The sequence below is a fragment of the Anser anser genome, assembly GCF_964211835.1.
Source record: "Anser anser genome assembly, chromosome: 2".
NCBI classification, from domain to species: Eukaryota; Metazoa; Chordata; class Aves; order Anseriformes; family Anatidae; genus Anser; species Anser anser.
Window position 1 is genome coordinate 61,555,921 of NC_139721.1, and position 23,390 is coordinate 61,579,310.

General features: G+C 45.3%; 1 protein-coding gene across 1 annotated transcript; it reads right to left on the reverse strand.

Annotated features, from left to right (window-relative positions):
- Positions 1-10,656: 10,656 nt before the first annotated feature.
- On the reverse strand, positions 10,657-21,915 carry DIPK1C (divergent protein kinase domain 1C). Its single transcript, XM_083824357.1, has 4 exons — positions 21,421-21,915; positions 16,040-16,717; positions 12,049-12,213; positions 10,657-11,305 (listed from the first exon to the last, which is right to left on the reverse strand). The coding sequence occupies exons 1-4, from the start codon at positions 21,607-21,609 to the stop codon at positions 11,090-11,092; spliced, it is 1,248 nt and encodes a 415-aa protein (XP_083680483.1). The 5' UTR covers positions 21,610-21,915; the 3' UTR covers positions 10,657-11,089.
- Positions 21,916-23,390: the final 1,475 nt, after the last annotated feature.

Sequence of the window (23,390 nt, forward strand, 5' to 3'; positions counted from 1 at the left end):
GGAGACGTTCATCAGGGGCTCCGTGATTCGTGTTGTCATGCCTGTTTTCTTCCTAATAGCTACACACTGCTTAGCGTTGATGTTCAGCTCCTATGAGCGTAACTCTGCAAAAATAGTAGGTTTCCATTCAGAAACGAATGGCATTGGGCCAGCTATTGATTTATAGATTGACTTATGCCCCTGCATAACGACCGTGAGAACACTTGGTACCTACCTGTTACCTTTCCTCAAGAGTACATTAAAAATAATTTTCCACTTGATAAATGGACACATGCAGCATGATATTTTCACTGGTCATTTTCACAGAGAGAGCTGCAGAGTGTGGTTTTACACAATTACACTGGGGAGAAGGAGGTTGAGAAAGTTTGCCCGTATTCCCAGTTCTGGTTAAATGGCTTGGCCTGAAGGCAAGATGGATACATGCCCATCTCTTCCCAGCTCTGACATGTGGCTGAAAGCAGAAACTTGGTGTAACACTTTGAAAAACAAGCAAACGAACAAACAAAAAAAGCCAACACTTTTATATCTGCCACATATACTGCTTCTCTGGGGAGAAAATATTGAAGCTTCTAACAAGAGTGACACATAATTTAGAATCCTGCTACGTCTTATTCATCTGCACAACTAAAAAACATTTATTATGTTATTTCTACAGAATTTATTTCATAATTCTCTGCTAGCTACCTGACAGCTACCTTTTAAAATCTTTGTACCTCCAGCGTTTGACTGGTCTCTTTTCATCCTATATCTTCCAATTTCATCTAAGATAGACAAGGAGCAGTGGGCTTTTCTCAGCACCGAGGTTCTGTTAGGGAGGATGTATCTAAGTCACACCAAAGGACACCAAACTGTTGGGCTTGATTCTGATTTTTTTCCACACTGAGGTCTTGCAGCGGATATAGATGATATCAATATCCACTTTTGTCCGTGAAGGTCTTTTATAGAGCAGTGTAGAAGGGTCCAAACGCAACTGCAAATTCAGGCATTGTGCATTGCAGACATTGTGCCGGTCCTGCACAGCACCTAGCACTGGGGCTCTTATCCATTTAGCCCAAAAGAAGCAAAAACATGTTTAAAATGTGGCCATATTGTCTTAGAAGTTCAGACGGAGAACTTGCTAGGCAGAGACCAAATATGTGCTTTTGCCCCCCTTGCATAAAAAATATCCACAGTTGCAAGAAACATCTGGGTATTTTGAGTAATAGCAGTTACGAAAGACCATTATGTTTCTCCGATTTTTAACGTGTGTGGCTGACATTTTAGAAAAGGATGCGTGCAGGTACTGAGACGTGGAGGTCACCTAGTCCTACCTCTGGCTCAAAGCAGGCTGTTAGACCAGATTTCTTTGGGTCTTGTCCTGGCAAGTTTGAATACCTCCAAAGACAGAGTTCACAACATCTTTAGGACCTTCTTCACAGTAGAACACTTGTTCTTAATATTGAGCTGGAATTTCCCATTTTCCTCATTGTGCAGTTACCTCTTGTCCTGCCACCACGTGCTTCTGAGAAGAGTTTGGCTCCATCTCTTTACGTGCTCCCCTCAGTTGTAGACAGAAGCCTCTTAAGGCTAAAGAAGCCTGGTACTCAGCCTCTTCTCATAAAAATCTTCCCTGTCCTTAGGCAAGAGAGAGGCTCTATTTGTTTGGTACAGCTTTCTTCTAATAAAAAGACACCATTATCTTCATGTAATAGCACTTCATAGTCCCAGAACTGTCCACAGAGATGCATACAAACAACCTTTAAAAACCCACACCTATCGGTTCATCACTGCTCCAGCTCTGCTCTGCGCTCCGGCAGAACTGCAGCCTGAGGACGTATCCTCAGAGTAGCTCGTTTAAATATTTATGGCTGCGTAGTTGCACACTCCAGCTACCAGGCTTTTATCCAGATGCCCTAGCAGGTGTGTGTGCCTCCACTGTAATTCTTCACGCTTCCAGAGACGGCATCTGACCTGGCTGACAGTTTTGTGAACTCCTGGACTACAAATTAGACATAGCCCTACCGTGCTTTGCCGCCTGAAATGTGAAAGGAGGGAGCCCAGCAGATTCTTTCACTTCCTTCACACTTTCCAGAAAAGCTGCCTTATGTCATAGAGAGTATTCAGACGAACCTTATGTCTCCCATGTTGGAAAGCAGATGGTGTTAAATTCACCCCTACGATCTTTTTGCAGTGGGTTACATTATGATAGCAGGGTTTTCTCAGCAATGTTTGTGCGAGGCTTTCAAAATCCTGGAGCTGTTGGAACAGGGCGAAATCAATCCACAAGGCACTTCCGTGGCTCTGCATTTGCTTTGTTTTATTTCACTGCCCTTCTTGGCACGAATGCAGTGTTTCTCTGAGACTCCAGTCCTTCGCTGGCTTACAAGGGTGCCGATTTGTGAAAGTTATGAAAGAAGCTTTCCAGGTGGAGACATCACAGGACTGGGAACTGAGCTAGAGGATCACCCTTTAGCAGCCTGTTAAGACCCAGCAGAGAAGAGGCTTTTATTTCCTAGCGAACTTGCCCTCAAGAACTATGAGAGTTAATGCTCACTGTCAGCACTATTGGGACCCTCCAGCCCTGAATCTCAGTTTCTGCTCAAAGACTCACTTTAAATGCTTTGATTTTGTCTTCTCCATTTTATTTCTTTTACATGTGAGGCTTTTTCAAGATTTATGAGTGCTCTTAGGTGACTCTGTTTAGGAAATTATCCCAAGAAAGCTTTGAGTGGAGTCAGCCTGAGAGAAACAGCTCTGCCCCGTGTCCCAGGTACCAGGACACTGCTGCCCTCTCACTTTGCAGACCACCATGCCAAGGACCACCTTCTGTTCACAAGTGGGTGACAAAATGACTGGGTACTCAGTTTGGACAATGCTACGCAGCTGTGAGAGTGATTGAAGAGGAGGAAAGGGGCTGAGTTACCGCCTTGAACCAACAGGTTGGGTTGACCTGGTCTACCTGCTCGTCGTTCCAGGTAGAGAAGAAAAGAAGAGCCTGTGTTCTGGAGCTCCTTGCCCCTTCCTAGAGCTGAGAAGAGGTGGCTGAGGTGTGAACGGAGCTGTAGCACCATTGCCGATGTGCCTGATGCCATTGCTGAGCCAGTGTGTGGCAGTGACGGGGATGGGCTTTGCTGGGGTCCTTGTGTCAGTCACCCTTTCCAGCTCGGGAAAGAAATAAAGCTCTGGAACACTTGGGCTGCAGTGAAACCTCCATATTCTTGCATATATTAAATGGATATGTAGCTCATATTGCTCCTATCTCTGCCCACTTAAAATGCAAGGGGCTTCTGCTGTCCTGCTGACATGAATCAAGATCAAACACTGACATGACAGTGAATTATGCTGGTGTAAAGGGTGATCCCCTTGAAACATGCCTAATACCACATGTGAGTTCATCTAGGTACATACACAAGGGAAAACAAACTCAAAAAGAATGAGGTGGGACTGAAGGTCTCTCCCTGCTATTTAATATAGAGTCCCATTGCAGGCATTTCTGTGGTGCTTGTCACTTTGCTGGCCGAGTCTTGGCCTTACTTCTTGTTTTAGAGAGGTATCTACTGAAATGACAATGGAAATACTGTATATAATGCAGTAGAATTGCATTAACTAATGCCTCTTCAGCAATATTGCTTTGGCTAACATAATACCGTTCATCTGATGTCTTCTAAGAGCTGGAGACATGAGTTTGATCCAAAAATTTAACTCTTTTATCATGAAAAAAAAATCGTAATGAAATCAGTGGGCAAAAATGCAGAATTTGATTAAGCGCTCCGTTATTTTTTCATTATTTCTGAGTAGTGTGTGATGTTCGTTCATATTACTGATTATTCTGACATTTTCCTGATTTACATAGAAAATAGTAGGAAAAATAAAAATACTGGGTGTTTGTGCAATGTTCACTGAACATGTTACATGACACTGCAGTTCATCAAATAGATGCATGAGTGTTGATGTGCATATGTGCTGCCTTTACTACACCAAAATAAATAAATAAATAAATAAAATATGTTGACCGGAGGAAGCATCGTAGATGTAAATTTGTCAGGGTTATTTTTTGTTCCTCTGTGTTCCAGTCTGGATACACAGTTTTCCAAGGGCCAGTTGTACCCTTAATCCATTTGAAAGCATATCTGAACTCTGTACCTAGGGTTGGCAAAGCATTTATTTGTATGTATGCAATCTAGAATCAGATACTACTGGCATGATCACATTAAAAGCTAAATTTTGAACACTGGAGTAATTACACAGATCTTTACTTACTTGCTATATATCCAGTCTATTAATCAGGTCCTTGTTTCATGTAATTATTATTTAGCCACTGATAACTATCATCTGCAAGGTCAGAATGGTACTTGAACTAGATTAAAAAAAAAAAAAAAGAAGGAAACTATTTTTCCAGCTATTAACTTTCTTAGCGTAATGGAAAAAATCTGTTTCCTAAGAATATGGATACAGCCTCAAATTTCCTACATAGAAATGGAAAATAAATAATTGGAAAATGTGAAATTTGGAGTAGGAAACACCTGCTCCTTTATTTTCTTTTGAATGGAAAAGATGTATAGTCTTTTAATTATGCAAATACAGATGAATGTTAATTTATGAACGTGCATGGTATATTGGTTGAAACATCTAAGCGTGCATTTTTCAGCTACTTACATTCAGCCAGACTGCCTCTTCTTTAGAAACAGAAATTGACTATTGTTCTTTCCCACAACTTTACATCTCGTACCTTTAAGAGAATGAACCCATCCTGAACTCAATGCAGTTTGGTCTTTTCCTGCTGCAGCTTGAATCTTGGAGAGATTATGGCCAATTTAAGTGGGGTGGGGGCGATTCTGTTTCTAACTAGCTACAAGCAAACTGTTAAGGAACCGGCAAGGGAAAATGAGAGGTATTTGCAATAGTCTCCGGCTTGGATTATGTGTACCTTGAAAGCACTAGCAGCAGATGCTTGTGGAAGTGATTATGCACTGGATCACATGCAGATCCTTCTGGCTGCCGTCACTACTTATGCACATTTGTAGTGTAGGAAAAAGCCCCTGCAGTTTAAAGAACAAGAGGCTCAAAGTATATTTCAGAAGGCCAAAATAATCCCAGAGCTTTCAAGGAGCTCAGCAATCACTCTGCTGTTTAGGAGCCCAAGCCTGCAGGATATTAGTTTATCAAAACTTTAAAGAACCCCACAAGACTGTGGATCATAGCCTTTCTAGGGATTTCAGCATTTAGCCGTACTGTAACTTATAAACATACAACACTTTTATTGAGAAAAGCCCTTTTTTCTCTTTTTTTTGTTTTTGTTTTTGTTTTGGTTTGGTTTGGTTTGTTTTTGTTTTTGTTTTGTTTTGTTTTGTTTTGGCTGGTATAGGCTGTTGGTAATTGGGGCAGTTTTCTGCATGTATGTAAATCATACTTCTAAAAGCTTTCACTAAATTATTTTATTCTGACTGCAGACATCATTGTGTTATGTCTGCTGTATAGACCTTTAGACACATACAATGAATTACTTTGGAGATACCAGTACTGCACCCCCTGTGCTGTTGTTCTTTATATTTTAAAGAAATACAGTCGGAGTGTTTGGGATATTTTATTTTATTTTTTTTTCACAACCAATTTCTTGATGTTCTCTGATTTTTCAGGACAGGGTCTCTTATTAGCTTTGGTTCTGAGCTTAGTTGTCCTGGATTTTCATTTTCCAAACAACTCGTTCTTCCATTCCCTACATGTTTCAGCCTTTTTCTGCCACTGAAAGCCTAATCAAAGTGCAAGCCTTTCTCCTGGTCTCACTGAGGATCTGGAAAGGTGACAGTGCCAGCGGCTCCTGGCGTGTGACTGCTTATTGCTTGAATACACTGCGGATCAGCCCCAGCAGATGGATTTCATCATTTGACTGCTCTCGGCTTCTGACAGCATCTGCCTAGGTTGCTGAGCTGATTGCATGCTTCCACTGATACCGGTTCTGTTTTTTTTTTAGAGTTGGGTGTCCAGATGTTATTAGAAGCACAAGGCTCTGATGTCCCAGCCTGATACTCATTAAAAGCTGCAATTTATCACTCTCCTACCCATTGCATACCTCAGTATGAACTGCTGAGAGACAGGTGGCATGGTATATGGCTTTAATTCCTTTAAAAATATAATAATTACAAAAGAAATGAAAAGGGCATTTGGGGTCCACACTTTCAACCAAGGAAAAAGAAAAATCCGTGAGGAGTCCCTAAGTCCTTCAACCTCCTGATCCCATTTCTCACCTGTAGCAATTGTTTTTTTCAGTATTTCTAATCAAAAGAAAATAAACGCTTCCCTCTCTTCTCCCCCTGTCCCAAATAACTGTTTTTGTATCTACTGCTGCCTCACGCAATGTATCTGAACGCTATCAGTGGAGGGGGTTCAGTGAACTCACACTAGGGAGTCGGCAGCCTTTATACGAAAAACTGGCTATAGTGATGACCTGCTGTCCTGGGGTAGTCACCCTTATGTCGACCCCAAAAGCACAAGGGAGACCATGGAAACCCTTTGGGGCAAGTGGGCTAGGAAGTGGACTTCCAGCCGTGCTCACCTCTTGTAAACTGTGGGAGCAGATAGTGTATTTAGGTTATTGCAGAGCTGAAACACCGGCTGTTAACGGAGATGCAAAGAAGGAATAAACAATGACTTAATGTCATTCCTGTTTCACAGAGAGCCATAAATACGTGAGGAAATTGCTGAGTAAGGCAGTAACGCAGCAAGTGGTACAAATGAATTAAGAGGTAGTGCCACTTTTATAGTGAGGAAAGGATTCAGGAACAGACTGACCAGGCAAAGAGGTGGGGCGGAGATCAATTTAAAGGGAACAGACTTGGGCTGAGTGGCCATTTCCAGTACAGCCAAATGCTATTAGTGAGCCTATGTAAGAGGACCTATTTTTTGTATGGAGACGTAGCTGCTTTGGAGACAGTGAGAGAAACCAAGCAGAAACCATTGCAGCCCAAATTAACGTCATAAACCGTATGCAGAAATGAAGTGGGAAGCAAAGGTGACTTAAAAAGCTATTTGTGGACCTCCTCTTTTCCAGACCTGACCACTGGGGATGGGTGAAAAAACCTCCACAAAGAATTTTGAGCTTTCATAAAATTTCTCATCTGAACTCAGATAAGAAGTAAACATTAGAAGACATGGAAGGTACTAAAAAGCTTCATTGCATAGAGCAGTCAGAACTTATTTTTGTTTAAGTTGTAATTAATCTCTACCTTCATCTTTCTGCTCTGCAACTCTTTTCAGCGTGAATTAACGAAAATTAAGAAAATAATTTAGACTTTTCCACTTAAACTGTGAAAACTGAATATATTGGATACCTTCAAAATTGATTTTAAAACATCATTGTTATTTATTAAACTCCTGTAGGGTGTGATATCATTTTTGACAAAGTTTCATTTTCTGCCGGTACCCCAGAAATGTTTCAGCGAAGCGTTTCCCAGCTGTCCGCGCTGGCTATTGCATTGCCACAGACTGTGCCAGCAGCCAAGGCCCAGCAGCAGGCAGGACTTCCATTCAGCGCCCATCTGGCCTGGCCAAACCTCCAAGTGCATGCCAGCTGGTTATCTCTTTATGCCAGGGCTGGCTTTGGTAGCCACTGCTGCCAAGGCAGCTTGAAATGGGCTTTGTCAGAAGGGAGCACTGGGCTAATGATTCTTCATTTTTGCCTTAAAATATGGGTGTAAAATAGTGCATTCTCAAATGGTTGTAGTTTGCATCTGCCTCTTTCAGGTAAATGGGACTAAACCAGTGTCTTCGTTTTCTTTCTGTCATAAGGAGAAAAAGGAACTATGCTCTTTTATTCCTGTTTTGGTCACTGGTACCTTTGCTAAACTAGTTGGAATTTTTCATTGACTTCAGTGGCAGCGGTTTTCTCTCCCATTCCCCAGGTTTCAGTGACTTTGCAAGGTGCACGGGACAGTGGAGGGTCAAGCCCTGGGTTCACACAATCTCTTAAGCTTCGCCTCGTCTCCCCCTTCACCAAAGAACTGGCTGCGTAAGTGATACGCACCCTCACAACCCAGCCACATACAAATAATCCTATTGTGTTATTACTGAGAGGTTTCTGAGGCAGTGTTCATTAGAATTGCTCTCTGTATCATGAAAAGAAGAAATGAAACTTAATGATCTGGGAAAGTGCGTGGCATGGGGGTCGGAAGTCCCTCTCAGGTGGAGGTGGCTGCAGCTAAACCACAGAGGGTTTGGAGAAAGCTCTCATAGGCAGTTTCCCTTCCTAAATCCCACCAAGAAGAAGGATCTTCTGAATGGAGTGACATTCCACCTGCATTTTGCTGCCACCATGTTTCATTTCACTACATCCTCTTTCCCCCCTCCCATTTTAAAACTGAAACATCACAGCCAGTAGAAATTTGACATGACTGAAATGTAAGTGTGAAATTGGGAAGGGGAACCCTGCCATGGTGGAGTGCAACACTGCTACAAAGCATCAAGTGTCTGCATTATGCATCCTTTTCCCTTACGGTAGGCTTGGGAAGGAGGAAATGATTAACAGGATCAGGGAAATGGGGAAGTAATCATAGAATCATAGAATCATTAAGGTTGGAAAAGACCTCCAAGGCCATCTGGTCCAACCATCCACCTACCACCAATGTCACCCACTAACCCATGTCCCCAAGCACCAGCTCCAACCTTTCCTTGAACACCCCCAGGGACGGTGACTCCACCACTTCCCTGGGCAACCCGTCCCAGTGCCTGACTGCTCTTTCTGAGATGAAATGTCTCCTCATTTCCAACCTGAACCTCCCCTGGTGCAGCCTGAGGCCATTCCCTCTAGTCTTATTGCTAGTTATCTGTGAGAAGAGGCTGACCCACAACTCCCCACACCTTCCTTTCAGGTAGCTGTAGAGAGCAATAAGGTCTACCCTGAGCCTCCTCTTCTCCAGACACAACAACCCCAGTTCCCTCAGCTGCTCCTCACAGGACTTGTGTCCCAGGCCCTTCACCAGCTTCGTAGCCTTTCTCTGGACATGTTCTAGGGCCTCGATGTCCTTCTTGTACTGAGGGGCCCAAAGCTGAACACAGCACTTGAGGTGCAGCCTCACCCAGTCTTTTCTTCCCCAGACTAAAAGCCAGTTTATTCAAACTTAAACAAACTGAAACATAAACGAAGTCTTCACGAAGTGAGACTTATTTTTTCCTGTTTCTTCCTTGTCTCTTTTTGCTCATCTTCTCTCTACCTTGGGTGGTCCTGTGCAGACCCAGGAGTTGGACTCAGTGACGCTTGTTGGTTCCTTCCAACTCAGGATATTCTGTGACTCTATAATTCTGTGATTCTGAGATACTTCATCTGTCCCCAGCCCTTTCCCACAACCTAATTCTATCCTTAAACATTTTCTCCTCTATCAGTTTCACAGCTTTGTAACAGGACTTTCTGTGGAACTCAGGTTTCTTCTTATTCCGTTTTGTTTTCCTGCTTTTGCAAAGGGTGATCTTAAAATAGTGAAACATTGTTTGTCTCCCAGGTTAGAGGAGAAGTGTGGGCTGAACACAACCTGATGCGTCAGGAGCTCTGGTTCTAGTTCTGGCCGGGCAGCTGTTTCCTTTCAGTACAGCCCCAAGCAAGGCAGATGATCTTCTACTCTCTATAAGCTTTTTCAGTACTTGAGTGGTTTTTAAAATTACAGTATTTTATTGCAAGAAATGGTTTTGTTGTTTGTTTTTACTAATGCCAGTTTGAAAATTTGAGCTAGTTTTGGTTAAGTATCAAGTCCTCCTAAACAGCTCACATTTTTCTGGTCACAGGCAGTCACTTCAGGAACATCACTGTGAAGAACTACTGCTGCCCAGAAATAGAAAGTTTATGTAGAATTAGTGCTCCCAGGCTTCAGGACCATCATAATGCTGAGGGATATAAAGATAAAAGAGGTTAGGCATTGCTACACGTCTCACATCCACAAAACAGTAAGGTCAGTTTTAACATTGAAGAGTCCTTCTGAGCTGAGGGCTGTCACAGGCTGTTGGTTTGTTTTTGTTTGTGGGGTTTTTAAGGTCTTCATGCCAAAAAGAGCTCAAGGGTGTATTACCCAATACTGAGACTAAATATACACTGTCTTCTGCACCTGTGTGTTAGGTTCTCCAGACGCTGCTATGAAATTTTAAAGGAAAAGTTAATGATTTTTAACAAATCTAGGAACCTTTATTTTTGTAACCAATTGCAAGATCAGAAATTCTTCTGAAATTTTCCTTTTGTTCATTAAAAAAAATACTGCATAAGAAATCACAGGGTCTCAGTATTGTTCTGTTCAGTGCAAAGGACAGATTGTTGGCATTCCTGGGTAATTCTGCTCTCTGGCAAACTAGTGCCTCTTATCAAGTGCTCTGATGTTCAAGTGCCTGAGGGTTTGTTCACGTGGTAAAATTCAGTGGGACTATTCATACTTCTCCACTGCAGAATATGAGTATCCACATGGGAACTAAACATGGGAGTAATTATTTTGCTCTAGAAAAGCCCTGAGTACGTAATTTCTCCCATTCTCATATAATTTCTCCCCAGAAAAATAGCTATGGCACAAGTAATACAGCACACAAGAGAAAATGCATTTGGGGACATCAGAAAGGAGTGCTTTGTACAAAAGCAGCCCTTCACACGTAACAATGCATTTCCCCACTTGAACTTTTTTTTTTTTTTTAATACAGAAGACTCTGTCCTCGCTTTTAAAATCTTTATTCTACAGTGAAATAAAAATAAACATCATGCACATGTTTCTCCACACCCAACCACCCACTGTGTTAATTATTGATATTAGATGTGCTGCACTTACTGTTTGCGTTTTCAGAGCACCACCCACACGTGAGTGGATGCCCAGCATTCAGACAGATGCACTAGCACTAGCTCGGGAAAATAAGCAAGAGTGGAATCAGGTAATGTAAAACAATTTCACACTTCAAAGGATATTAACAAGACGTGCTGCACCTGCAGCCATGAATTTCATTTGCACAGCAGAAAACCAATCTGCACACCGTGAATGTAACGCAGTGGGCAGGAGGGGTGAAGGCGGGGGACAGAAAACACAGGCTGCCTCGCACGCGGTGTCCCTTAGCACCGGCTGTGCTGTGGCCTTCGCAGTTGTGCCTTTTGTGTCTACTCTGCCCTCAGCAGTTCTCGCTGACTGACCCGAAGCAGGTGGTACAATTCGGAGAGAGAATTCAGGGGTCTCTGGTGCGCCGCAGCATCCACACGCCCCAGCTCTGCACACTCCTGCACAGTTTTCTGCAGCTGCGGCTGCAGGGGGAAGGAAACCAGCGGCCCTCTGAGGCTGGGAGAAAACCATCGGCGGAATATTTTGTCACAGATGACCTGAGGAAAAAGAGCAGATTGCTGTCTTGCAGGAGCTGTAACTAACTAATGCGCTGCCGCTTCCCCGGGACTGAAGCAAAATGTCTCTACTCTTGTAGCAGCTGAATCCAAAATGCCTTCAGCCATTCAAAGAGGAAGATAAAGAAAAGGAGTTTGTACAGAGGCTGTTCTCTAGCTGAGGAATCTCCCTTCTGCTCAGGCTGCTCTTGCTCTTCTGCATAACAAGTGGTGAGGATGGGAAGGCTGGGAAGCAAAGTGCAGCCGAGCTGTGCCCCCCAGCCTCTGTGCTGAGCGAGCACATCCCAGCAGCACCATTTGGGTGAGTTGTAGGACACCTCAATCCAAGGCCAGGAAACCCACGGACCCCTTTCTCTGTTCCATCTCCATACTATGTCTGGAGAGTGGAGAACAGCAGCCACAGCCTCCTGCTTACAGGTAGACAGCCTTGACTTCACTGTTAGTGGAGGCAGTAATGCTAACGCCCTGCTCCTGCCTCTCCTCACACGTGAGGCACTGGGCAAACAACTTCTGTAGCTGCTACATGAAAACACAGCAAATAAATGCTAGTGAATATAAAGGTCTGTCTGCCCCAAGATGGGATTTCTGAATGGGACTGGCACTCATGTGGCCACATTTAAAAACGTGTCCATCTGCACTGCACGGTGTCATCGTACATACCAGACGTTTTATAGTCAATGTGATTGTAAAAGAAATGGATGCATAAAGCAGCTGTGTCTACTCACTTGCAAGTTGTTATTGGCTCTCTGTGCTCCACATTTTCTGATTTTCAGATTGCATTTTGAAAAGCAATCAAAAAAATTACAGTCGTCATCTCCTGTGCAGTTCTGTTCGAGGATGTCCCTCATTTTGGGCTCAAAAAAGGCCATATCCACATCGATGGCCACCACCTGTGGATCAAGACAACCCATCAAAACCAGCACAGCATAGACTGTGGACAGGGCTGAGCAAGCATTCCTTTGCTCCTTTCTGTTGGAAATGTTGTTCTGAGATCATGTGCCTGTGGTGAACCAGAATCTCAATGAAAAGGCTTTCTTTAGCGTAACCGAGCAGCAGTGGTCTAATGAATACCAATTCTTAAACAAAAGCAGCCAGTGCTTACCACAGCAGGAAAGGGAAAATTATATGCGGACAGTATGCATCCCTGAGGTCAACTGGATTGATTTGCCTTAAACCAGGACTATCCACCTTGAAGATTGATTAACTTGTTGTTGCAGTTTATGCAGATGGCAACTCAACCTTTTAATTATATGATGCTGCAAATTACCCGCAGGCCAGATGGTCTCGTTTCGCAATTCACCTTTCAGACTAAACTTCGCTGCTGTGGAGAGGAGCGCTGCGATGCACAGGAGTACCTGCCCCTGGTACGGCTCCTCCAAACCTGCCATTGCATCCAGCTGTACCTGTGCAGCTGTAGAAGCGGATCCCTGAGGCTGCTGAAAGTTGGGAGTGCTTGCTGCAGTTATTGTCATTTATTGTGTGAGGACCTTGCTCTGCCTGTCCAGAAGTAAAAGGTCCATAACAGAGCCTAGTCTGCTCTCAGTGGAAAATATAAGGACTGAAGGGATCAATCAGTTTTCTCACCCTGATACGAGGCTTGCAAAGCACTGACTGTGCAGCACAAAGAGGTCTGGATACCTGCTGCCTGTGCTGGATTTGAAACCACTCTGAGACTGAATGGCTGCAGGCTCAGTTTCTGTCAGTGTCACTTCACCCATGAATGCTTCACTGCAAAAAATCACAGAAGTAATCAGGGGAAGAAGGGAAGCTGGTAATGGGGTGGCAGCTGCCCAGAGACAAGCTCTGGGTGAACACAGTCTCCCTTCAGTGCAATGAACGCAGCCACCAGCACGCCTTCAGAGCCATGTTTAACACTTAACACTCAGAACCTTGACTCAGAGACTCTCATAGGGGCTAAAATACTTTTTACAGGGACCTGGGCAAAGCACAGTTAACTGGGTCCAAAAGACAGTCTTATTTTTGAGATTCAACCTTCCAAAGTTACACGGGAAGCTGAACTGTGTGGCTGGAGCATCAGCTGGATCAACCCCAGCAGCTAAAGACGTCTGGTCTGGTAGAAGGCCAAGCAAACCTTCCACAGGCAAAAGAGGAACATCTAATCTTCATTTTATTCTTCTTTTTTCTTTTTTTTTTTTTTTCTTTCTCCCTTGCCCCCCAGGGGAAATCTTAAAGAGATGAGGCATAGCTTAAAAACTCATGTATTTTTAAGCTTCTTGGAGAGCTTGATAATCATGAAATGGCCTAGGGAATTTCACACATTTGGAAAGGCAGTTTTTGTTCTTTTTTTTTTCTTTACTTCCTTAAACATTCTTTAGATTTGATATGAACTTCTTTGGAGATTCTTGTAGCAAGGCAAAGAGACAGTAAACCGGTGAAGCATTTTCCCCGTCCTATGGTCACTGCACCAGCTTCCCGTAGGTCTCTGCCAGCACTGAGCACCTTTGACAATCTTTCCTTTTTGACAACAAGGAGGAAAAAAAAAAAAAAAAAAGAGCCCTAGTTCTCAAATATGCAGCTGCCAAAGGGTTCAGTTGTTTCACTGAAGTTCATCTGTTACAAAAATGCTTGGGCATCCAACCAGATGCTCTACAGATAGATTTGGGTGACACAACATGTAAACAGCTACATCTTGATTTTGTAATGACTGGAAATTGTGATGAAGGTATTGAGTCCTAAGGAAATGCAGGAAGGAACCAGCTTAGCTCCTGACCTGATTTAGAGCTATGTCGAAGGTGCAGCAATCTTTCTAGCTCTGAGGTGCTGGTAAAATAAGCAACTCTCCCTGAACACTGCCTATTCACCCAGACCTTCTTCCAATTCTGCCCCTCACATAGCTCCGTGGCATCTTAAAATTATTCTGGATGAGCCACCAAGGCAGCGATCTCTACACCCATACACTGCAGGAACAGCATGTGAAGGCTGGAGCAAGGGCTGGAGAGCCGTCCCCATCAGCTGAAAACAATTCTCAAACTGTTGCGCTCCTGGCACATTTCTTCGGGTGTTAGCAGTATCATTACTGGGATGAGTGATAGCACTACTATTATGGGGTTTTATTCTTATCCTGTAGAGAGTATGAAAAACAAGCATGCAAAAAATTGCTTAAAACGGATGTGGAACAGAAGAGAAGCTGCCTTTGCTGTGTCCCCATTCTGGAGACGACTGACAAAGAAGCCTAGAGTTCCTGCTTCTCAGCCTCCTCCCACAGTCAGCCATCAGAAGCTATCTCTGTTCCCCCCTCAGCTTTCTGGCTGTAGGCATCTCCTGCCTCTCAGTCCACGGGGGTGACAGCTGGAGATACCATCACATAATGACCTGTACCTAATGTACAACTGGGAGACCCGTGCGTGAGCAGCAGCTCTTTTATTTTATTGTTTTTCTTTTTGTAATTGTTTTTCCTAGAAAATACTAAATTAGATGGCTTTTGTATACCAGGAGGTGACTGCTGTCTCTTTGGACCCCAGAAGTCATGAGAGATTCCTGGAAAACCAAGCCTCACCAAAGGGACTGGTAATGGAGGACACATCAAATATCCTTTCTCTTCTCCTAAGTGCAATCATTTTCCTCTAAGTAGGCAGCAAAGCAGATGTTCTAGCGTGTGCTCAGCCATGTGCAGTTACAGCCTGCAGAGCTGAAAAGGATGGGCAAGCCTGCCTTGAAGAACCTCTGTCAGATCCCACTTTGCCTAAATACTGTTATGCTTTTCTTAGTTTCTTGCTACACCTCCCCAACCATTCCCTGTTCTGCTGCTGTATTGCACCTGAATAAACAACGTAAGTGAAGGGAAGGCGAAGGGGAAGCACTCTAATTGCTCTTAATGGCTATAAGCTTAGGCAATGTTTATCTAGTGCTCTGAAGATTGGAGTGTCCGTGAGTGCTGATAATAGCATTCGAGCTCCTGACAACACTTTTTATGCACTCGGAGTGCAGAAACTCCACCGACGTCACTGGAAACTGCGAGTCTGGTTCAAAAGCTTACTACGCGGTGGCTCCAGTCCATACACACAATTCCCACTGAAACCCGTGGAATTTCTGTCCGCAGACTGAATGCATATTCAGCAATATGGTGGTGAGCTATATCACCCCTTAGAAAACATTTACAGTTATCCGCTTCTGAGTTACAGCTGTACAAGGGAAAGTCAAACAGCAACAGTACCGGGGAGTTTCTTTTCACCATCCTCGAATCATTTCCAGATTGGATAATCTGAACACTAAAGCAAAACGATGTGTACGCTTGTATGCGGGGAGTTCCCCTTGTGTCAGGCCAGAGAATCCAGCCTTAGTGTTCAGGCTCTAACAGCTTTCCTTTCAGCATCGCTGCCAGGAATAATTGCCAGGACTCAGGTTACAGCTTCATTTACAGATTTTGAGATCCCCTTGCCTTCGGGAGGCATCCCTCACCACGTCCAAAGGATACGACCCCGTCAGTGTCAGTACCTTTGAGCAGGTGAAACAAATCAGAACCGAATAAACAGCCCCCAAAACAAGCAGCAGGATCTAGTGCTCTGAGATGTGGCTGCACATATTATGATGACAAAAAGTAGTAATAAGGCTCCCCTGTCACTTTTAAAATGCGTTTGTTTTGCAAAAGCTTGGCCAAAAACTGTATGAGGAGAGAACTGTCATTTTTACACAGCCCCTTCCAGCCTAGAACTTGACCTGAAAATGCTGCAACGCAGCCCCAAAGCCCCAGCTTACCGTGAGATCGTGCCTGATAGCAAAGTTTTCTGGTTTGATGTCACACAGGTGAAGTCGGTGAGAGAAATCATTATCGAAATGCTGCACCATGTCCAGAAAGCTGAGTGCGATGTCAATGATGGCTCTCACTCTGCTTCTGTGGCCAGTGAGGGAGGGACCAACCATGTCTTCCAAGGGAAAAAGAGTTTTGTGCCAGGCGTGTCCAGCTGTGAGATACTCCACGGCATAGAAGTGTCCACAAGAGCCAATAATTCGCAGCACATGTTTGCTGAAGTCCTGCAGCAAACTGAAGAAGATATATTCCTCCTGCTGGAGCAAGGACCACATGCTGGCCACCTGTGCTTTCCAATGGGGTCCCTTCTTCCTTGTCCACAGGGGCCCCATGGTGTTGTTGGACAGTTCCAGACCCAGAACATTTTTGACCTCCAAGGCTGCCATCAGCAGGAGCTCCGTTTCGGTGATATCCTGCGTTTCCACCTCCTCTAGCATGCTGAGATGCTGGTAGCTGGAGAAGATTTCCTTTTTGGATTTCAGGATGATGGGCTGGCCTCTCCAGTCAGCCTGGATCACCTTCTTCCCTCTGTCGTAGTACAGGCAGTGTTTGTACACCAGCTTCTGTGCCACGCACAGGTCCTCACAGAGGTCGCCGGTCAGGGCTCCGCTGCTGTAGTCAAGACACTGGAGCGAAAGAGAAGAATAACCATAGCAGGACCACATGCCCATGGACCACTCAGGAGAAACGTAGAGACTCAGTTCTAAGCTCAAGAGAGCTGCAGCAGCTCTCATAGCACAAACACACCCCTGCCGTACCTGATGGGTGATTGTGCAGCTTTTCAGAAGTCCCTGGAGACCTCCTGCTAGGGGGGAGTCTTGCTTCAAAACAGGAGTTCTTGGGATGGGGAAGGGCAGGCCTTGTTCCAGACAAGGAAATGGACCGGATGACCAGTTACTCTTAAGTTTTCGCCACACAGGAATTCAGTGGGACAAAATTTCAACACACTTAGTTGTGCTATATGAGCACATCTGTCTCATATCATGCGCTTATACGTGCTATACATGCTATATGATTCTGGGCTTCAACAATTTAAAGCACAGAGATAAATTCTTATATAATTCAGGACTTCTCTGGAAGGTTCAGCACAGTGTAACTTAGACATCCCCACTTAAACTACAGCTGTGGATGGGTAGCTGGATCTCTGGGACCCTCAGCAGTCCTGCATGTGTCAGCCTTGTGCTCGAGATGCCCTGAAGGAAGCTGCAAGAACCTCCCTCTGCAGTGCCTGGAAGCAAAGAGGTTGTACTTGGTACCTCTTGGACCAAGAACTTTCAGAAATTTTAAATTTGTACATGCTTTATGACACTATTACTTTTCTGCTTGATAGTTAAGTGGCCACTGTAAATTCATAAGAAAACTGCAAGGATTCCCTCACCAGGCCTTCCCTCAACCCGTAATTGTTTCCATACCATCGCGTCCAAGAGTGTAGGCAGTTGCTATATTCCTGAGGGCATTCAGAAGTGCAGCTGCAGGGACTGCTTTGGGGGAATCGGCAGAGGGGTGATCACCGCTCTCTGGTGGAAGGGGAACAGACCGTGGTGGTGTAGGAAGCCAAACAGCTGGGAGGAGGCTTGACAGTGTCAGCCTCCTTCCTTGCTTTCTGGCATTTGAGCTTTCGTTTAAGCGAGCTGGCAGCTCCCACTGCATGTGGAGTACTTGCAACGTCTGCCTAACCCTGCCTCGTTTGTGCCTTGCTGCTACATAAAGAGGAAACACGAGCATAAAATTCAAGGGATGCATTTCCTTAGAAGAGCCTTTGAGGTGTGCACCAGGGGAATGCATTCTGATGCCAGGCAATATTCCAAGACCAGAGTTTGAAAACACACCAGGGAGCGGGCATGGGATTAAATCTAAAATCCAGGAATGGTGCAGGAAAGGGTTAACTTAGCTAAATTTTCAGCTAAATTGGCTGAAACGGCTCACCAAGGGCTGGTCAGACAGGCATAAAGCAATGTTCTCACAGCCCGAAAGAAAATATTCAGTGCCAGCAAGGGGAGCCACGAAGGCAAACTCTGGCATGAATGTCCCGACCCTGAGTCCAGGGGGTGCACGTGTGTGATGCACACATCTGCATCCACATCTGCATCAGCACGGTCAAGCAGATTCACTGGGCTGCCCATGGACTTCAGAGCACACAGATCAATGACCTTGCTTTTGAAAATCTGCTCCTATGAATGCAATACAAATGTATTTTACCTTTTTAAGTAGGAAATGTAATTTTCTCAGCGGAAGCAGTTTAGCAGCTCTTGCTGCCTGGAACGCCAGGCAATTTTAGAAAAGATAACAAGCAGAAAGATTTTTTTTTTCGTTTTGTTTTGGAGCTTAAATATAATTACACTTAAAATCCTTGCTCTCCTACTGAGAAAACCACAACTTAATCCTTGTTCCGCTACATTAAGAGAACTAGGGCGCAGTCCTGTAATTGCGTCCACATGGGTGAACCCTTGCCCCTGTGGACAGTCTTACTGTGGTCCTTTATCGACCACATTCACTCTTGGAGGGCCCATAGGCGTGTACGTCTAGAAGAAGCCATGCCCAGAAGACCTGCAGTCAAGCATGTGAACATGCAGCCTGTTTTCTTGTGCTGCCATCATGTCATTATTAATGGCATTAATGAGGAAAAGTCATGGAAAAAATAGTCTCACATGTCGCAGGCATAGGAGCTGAGTCATTTTTGAACTGGCTGCCGTTTGGGACTTGTCTCCTGTTCCATTTCAACCAGTATCTGACAAACAGTCTCTGAATGTGATTCTTCTTACACTGAACCTGGGCAGTGTTCTGCAAACATAAATTGCCCAAGGAGTTCCTACGCTCACAGTGATGAAATACAGATTGGCCCTAAAGAAATAACATTCTCTCTTGGTCACCAATGCAAGCAAGAATCTCAGAAAGATTTCCTCAACTAATAAAAAAAAGCAGCAGAGCAGTTTGAACAACTTTCGAGGGTTTCTCTACTCACAGAATACAGTGAGTTGCAATTCACTCAGTGGTTTTAAAAATGTCCTCGTTTTCCTGTTCATTACAACCTCAAAGGCCAGCAAAGACTGACCCCAACTTTATGTCCTCAGTACTTCAGCCCACCTTATGTTTTATGTTTTGCCATATGCATGATAGGCTGAGTAAGCTTAGCTCCTCAGCCCTCTCACTATAATAGTTGTTTTTTCAACTCCTGCATCATTTTTGTGTTCTTATTCTCTCCCCATTTCTCTCTCTAATTTCCCCCCACCGATCTTAAGAAGCATAAACATCAGAACCGAGTGCCATGGTCCAGTGCTGCACAGATAGGCAGCAGCCCTTCCCTAATTCTCCTTTTGGGGTACAGTCACAGCTCGTATCAGCCTTTTAGGCACAGTCTGCACTGGTAGCTCATGCTGAAGCAATTATTTAACCCCCACATCCTTTCCAAAGTCACGCAGTTTCACAGGACAGTCTTCCATCCTGTTGGCATAGCCTTTACTGCTTTGCTCTCCGGTCTACTAGCTTGTATTTTACTTTATTAAAGCCCATTTTTGTGGACTGAAAACTTTTAGCCAGGTGAGTCAGATTACCCTGCAACAAAAAGATGCTGTCTTTATAATTTACCAACCCAGGAAACTTGGCACTAACTGCAGACTTCACCATACAAGATTTTATAGCACCACGATGACTGCTGATAAACAGGAGAATTAAAGTCCAAAGAAGTCTTCTAGAAACGGTCTGTCACACTGACACCTCTATTTAATGGCTGCGCTTTGAGATCTGTTGATGAGACAGACACAAAAACACAGCATTACTGAGGCTTGGACTCACTCATCTGTTTCTGTTTAAATTGGCCGTGTAATTTTTCATATCCTTAGTTCACTTACCAAGAAAAGTTAAAAAAGATGGGTTTAAATTCATGTAAAAGTTTAAATTAATGTAAACTCTATCTAGAATTTATATCAATTTAAATAATTTGCTGTACCACTGCCACTTTGTGTGTAAATCAGGCCTGAGAACGAGTCCTGTCTTGTAATCATGTACTTCTTCTATGTAAATGCTATGCTAATCAAGGTTTGGGGAGGCAGCAAAATTAATGGAACTCTCGGGAGAAAAATCAAAACTGATCACTACGCAATTTAGTTTGTTCGTTATAAAAGAAGGTGAGAGTGGTGTTAGGGAACAGCAAGTGGTCCTTGGGAGAGCTGAAAGCTGCCTCCGTCAGACACACCGTGCTGCTCTGCCCTTCCCAGAGCAGTACACAGCTACACAGAGCTACATTTTACTTACGAGAGGGAAATAAACTCTCAGAAATACCACCTGAAGGAGAATATACCCATGCAATTGTCACCCACTTGTTTAAAATAATTCCTCATCTTCTCTCCTGCTGAATGCATTACAGAGGACCGGCAATATAGTTTCCCTTGGAAGTTGACTTTGCTTTGTGAAAGATTTGAGGCTAAAGCCACCCGGTTGTTTCGCGACCAACTGCACTTTTTGAAGAGCTGCAAAACTCACGCAGTGCTGCAAAGGTGTACAAAGACCTACTTCTGGGCTGACGAATACGAGCTTGTTTGCTCCTTGTTTCACTAGGACAGTGCCTTTCTAACGCCATTCGGGAAGCCTGTCGGTTACAAACCTTGGTGCTACCGTCCGAGACTCACCGAAGCAAGCAGATGGACGCGGCGCTCTCAGCTACCGTTCCTCTGGAAGGACCTTCTGAAGACAACCTCCAGACCACGCTTCCCACACACCAATGGAGACAACTTCCCAAGCTGGTGCCTGACATCTGGCTCTGCCTGGGCTTCTGCAGCTGTGCCTAATCCTCTTCAAACACGAGGGAAAGCACCAGGTCTCCTCCTGGCACCCAGCACCAGGTCTCCTCCAGGCACCCAGCACCAGGTCTCCATCCATCCATTTGCTCTGGTTTCTGATGGTAGTGGATGGAGCTCGGGGGCTCCCCACCATCCCGTGCCCTCGCAGAGGGACGGGCAGGATCCTTCCCCCCGGCTGCAGCCTGGCACCCAGCGCAGCACCACTCCCCATCCCTGCGATCGCTCCTCCTCTATCAGACAGAACCGAGGGAAATTTTGGGGGGCAGCTCTTGCTCGCTGCCCGTTGTCTCACTGCCAGCAGCATTCCTCCCTTCCCCCCTCACCAGCAGCACCACGAAAAGCCCGAATTAAGAAGCAAGACCCCGCTGCGCGCCTTAACCCACGCTGCTCCTCTTCTCCCGAGCGCTCCCAGCGCAAACCCTAAAACCTGCTTTTTGCTCATTTTGCCCCAGGACGGGGATCCCGGCGCCGGGGAGCATCCTCCTTTCCTCCCTCCCTCCCTCCCTCGCCCTCCACCCTGCCCCTCCACCTACCAGCCTGGCCAGGATGCTGCGGCCGCTCTCGTCCGTGCAGCGCCCGGGGAAGGCTCCCCGGCGGAGGAGGGCGAGGAGCGAGGCGCTGAGCCCCAGCCAGCAGGCGGCCCAAGCCAGGAGGACGGCGGCCGAGCTCCTCCGCCGGCCCCTGAGCCGCAGCCGCTTCCAGCAGCCCCCGGCGCCCCTCATCGCGGTGTCCGGCCGCCCGCCCCGGCCCCGCAGCGCATCCCCCCCGCCTCGGGGTGCCGGCCTCGGTGGGTCTGAGGGGAGCGGAGTTCCGCCCTCTTTTGGCTGCTCTCTCCCGTGCCAGGCTCCCGTTAAATGACGAGGAAAAAAAAAAAAAAAAAAAACCAGGAAAAAAGTTGTTTATTCTGCAGGAACTTCTCCGCTTTTCTCCCGTTTGTGCCTGCGCAGCGCACGAGGTCCTGGCGTCTTTTCCTCAGCCCAGGTGCAGGCACTCCCTGCCTCTCTTCAGATCACTGGGCTCTCTTCTTCTTCCTCCCTTCGCTCCCTCCTTGAGAGCCCATCACACCATCACAGCACTCTGCTCAGCGTAACGCACAGCACTCAATGCACAGATCCAGGTTTGCTGTCAGATACGGTGAAAAAAGGACCGGATTCGTTTTTTTTTCCCCTCGTGCAGATAGTTACCCCAGGCTACTTGCAGTCCTGTTTCAGGAAGATGAATCGCGATTAGTGAAACCGCTCGGAGGGTAAATTACACAAATGAGTGAGAATAGCAGAGCCTGGCCTGTCGATGGGGAGCCAGAAAAGAATTCAGTGGGCTTGTTTTAATGTGCGCCTCCTGTAAGATGCTCTGGGGCTCATTTTGTTAACAGATTAAGGTGATAAGCTCACTGTTGGAGAGCTGGACTCCAGGGATATGTGTTCTGTACCCTCGTGTCCAGCTTCATGAAAAACATCTCCCTGTACAAGTAATTAAAAAGAAATAAATGCCAATTGATGGTATTGAATTCTACCTCTCAGAACAGCAATGGGGCAGCAGGCTTGCTGCTATCCACACCTTCTGCGTGCTCACTTCAGTTCTTCCCTCCACAGCAGAGCAGTGCTAGAAATAGAGCTCTCAAGTATACGGGAGACTATGGCAGAAAAGAAAATGGAAAGATAAACACATTGCTGAATTACTCTAGCTTTCTACGTCTGGCAGTGGGGAGGAGAATACGGGGAGAACAACAACACTTGCATCTCCAAAGTGTTGCAGAGGCAGAATCATTGCCACTGGCCACGTCTGTCGTTAGTGGTTTGCTCTCTCTCCATCTCACTTTACCTGCAGAGGCTGCCCATGGCCGCCCTTCTTGTATTTTCTTGTTTCTTCCCCGGTTCTTTTACCTAGAGGAAGGTGCCTTTCGCAGCACTGGGGCTACAGCGTGATTCACACAGAACAGGGTCACTCAGCACCAGAGTATCTCCCCCCACCTTGGTTCTGGGCTGCCTGTTTAATAGCTTAGGCACTAGCAAAACTATGTATTTTTTACATTTGATTTTTTTTAAATGTGCCTCTCAATTTCTCTCTGTGTTGGTATTCCCCAAAGGACATTATGTATTATCTTTCCATTATGTATTATCTTTTCATTATGTATTACCTTTTCACATCTGTAAAGTTCTGTACGTACATTGTTTGTGCTGTTCTGAAATCAAATCTTAACTACTTCTGACTTGGAGCTGGGAACAAAATGTGGAGACTTCAGCTCTGGTTAGGCGGCATAGCTGAGCTGCTCTAATTGCTGCTGGCAGAGCCAAGCACGTTCCCTCCTCTCCTCTACCATTCCCTCCCTGTTTTCCCCCTGTTTGTGGCTGCATAGTCCAGTCCCTTCCCCTAGCAAGATATGTATTTTGCTGCCCAGTGTATTTACTGAACTCATTAACAGAGCAGAAAACTGTAAACGTGATATCCGCAGCGATTATTTTCAGATGGGTTAGGAAGTCGGGGTGCCTCAGGATGCAGCCGG

What these genes read in the sequence shown, in the direction of transcription:
- DIPK1C (XM_083824357.1), bottom strand. Translation starts at nt 21,609, where the DNA reads ATGAGGGGCGCCGGGGGCTGCTGGAAGCGGCTGCGGCTCAGGGGCCGG. An exon ending in GCAGCATCCTGGCCAGGCTG is followed by an intron (nt 16,718 to 21,420) that starts GTAGGTGGAGGG and finishes CTTTCGCTCCAG; the next exon opens with TGTCTTGACTACAGCAGCGG. An exon ending in GAGCCAATAACAACTTGCAA is followed by an intron (nt 11,306 to 12,048) that starts GTGAGTAGACAC and finishes CTTTTTCCTCAG; the next exon opens with GTCATCTGTGACAAAATATT.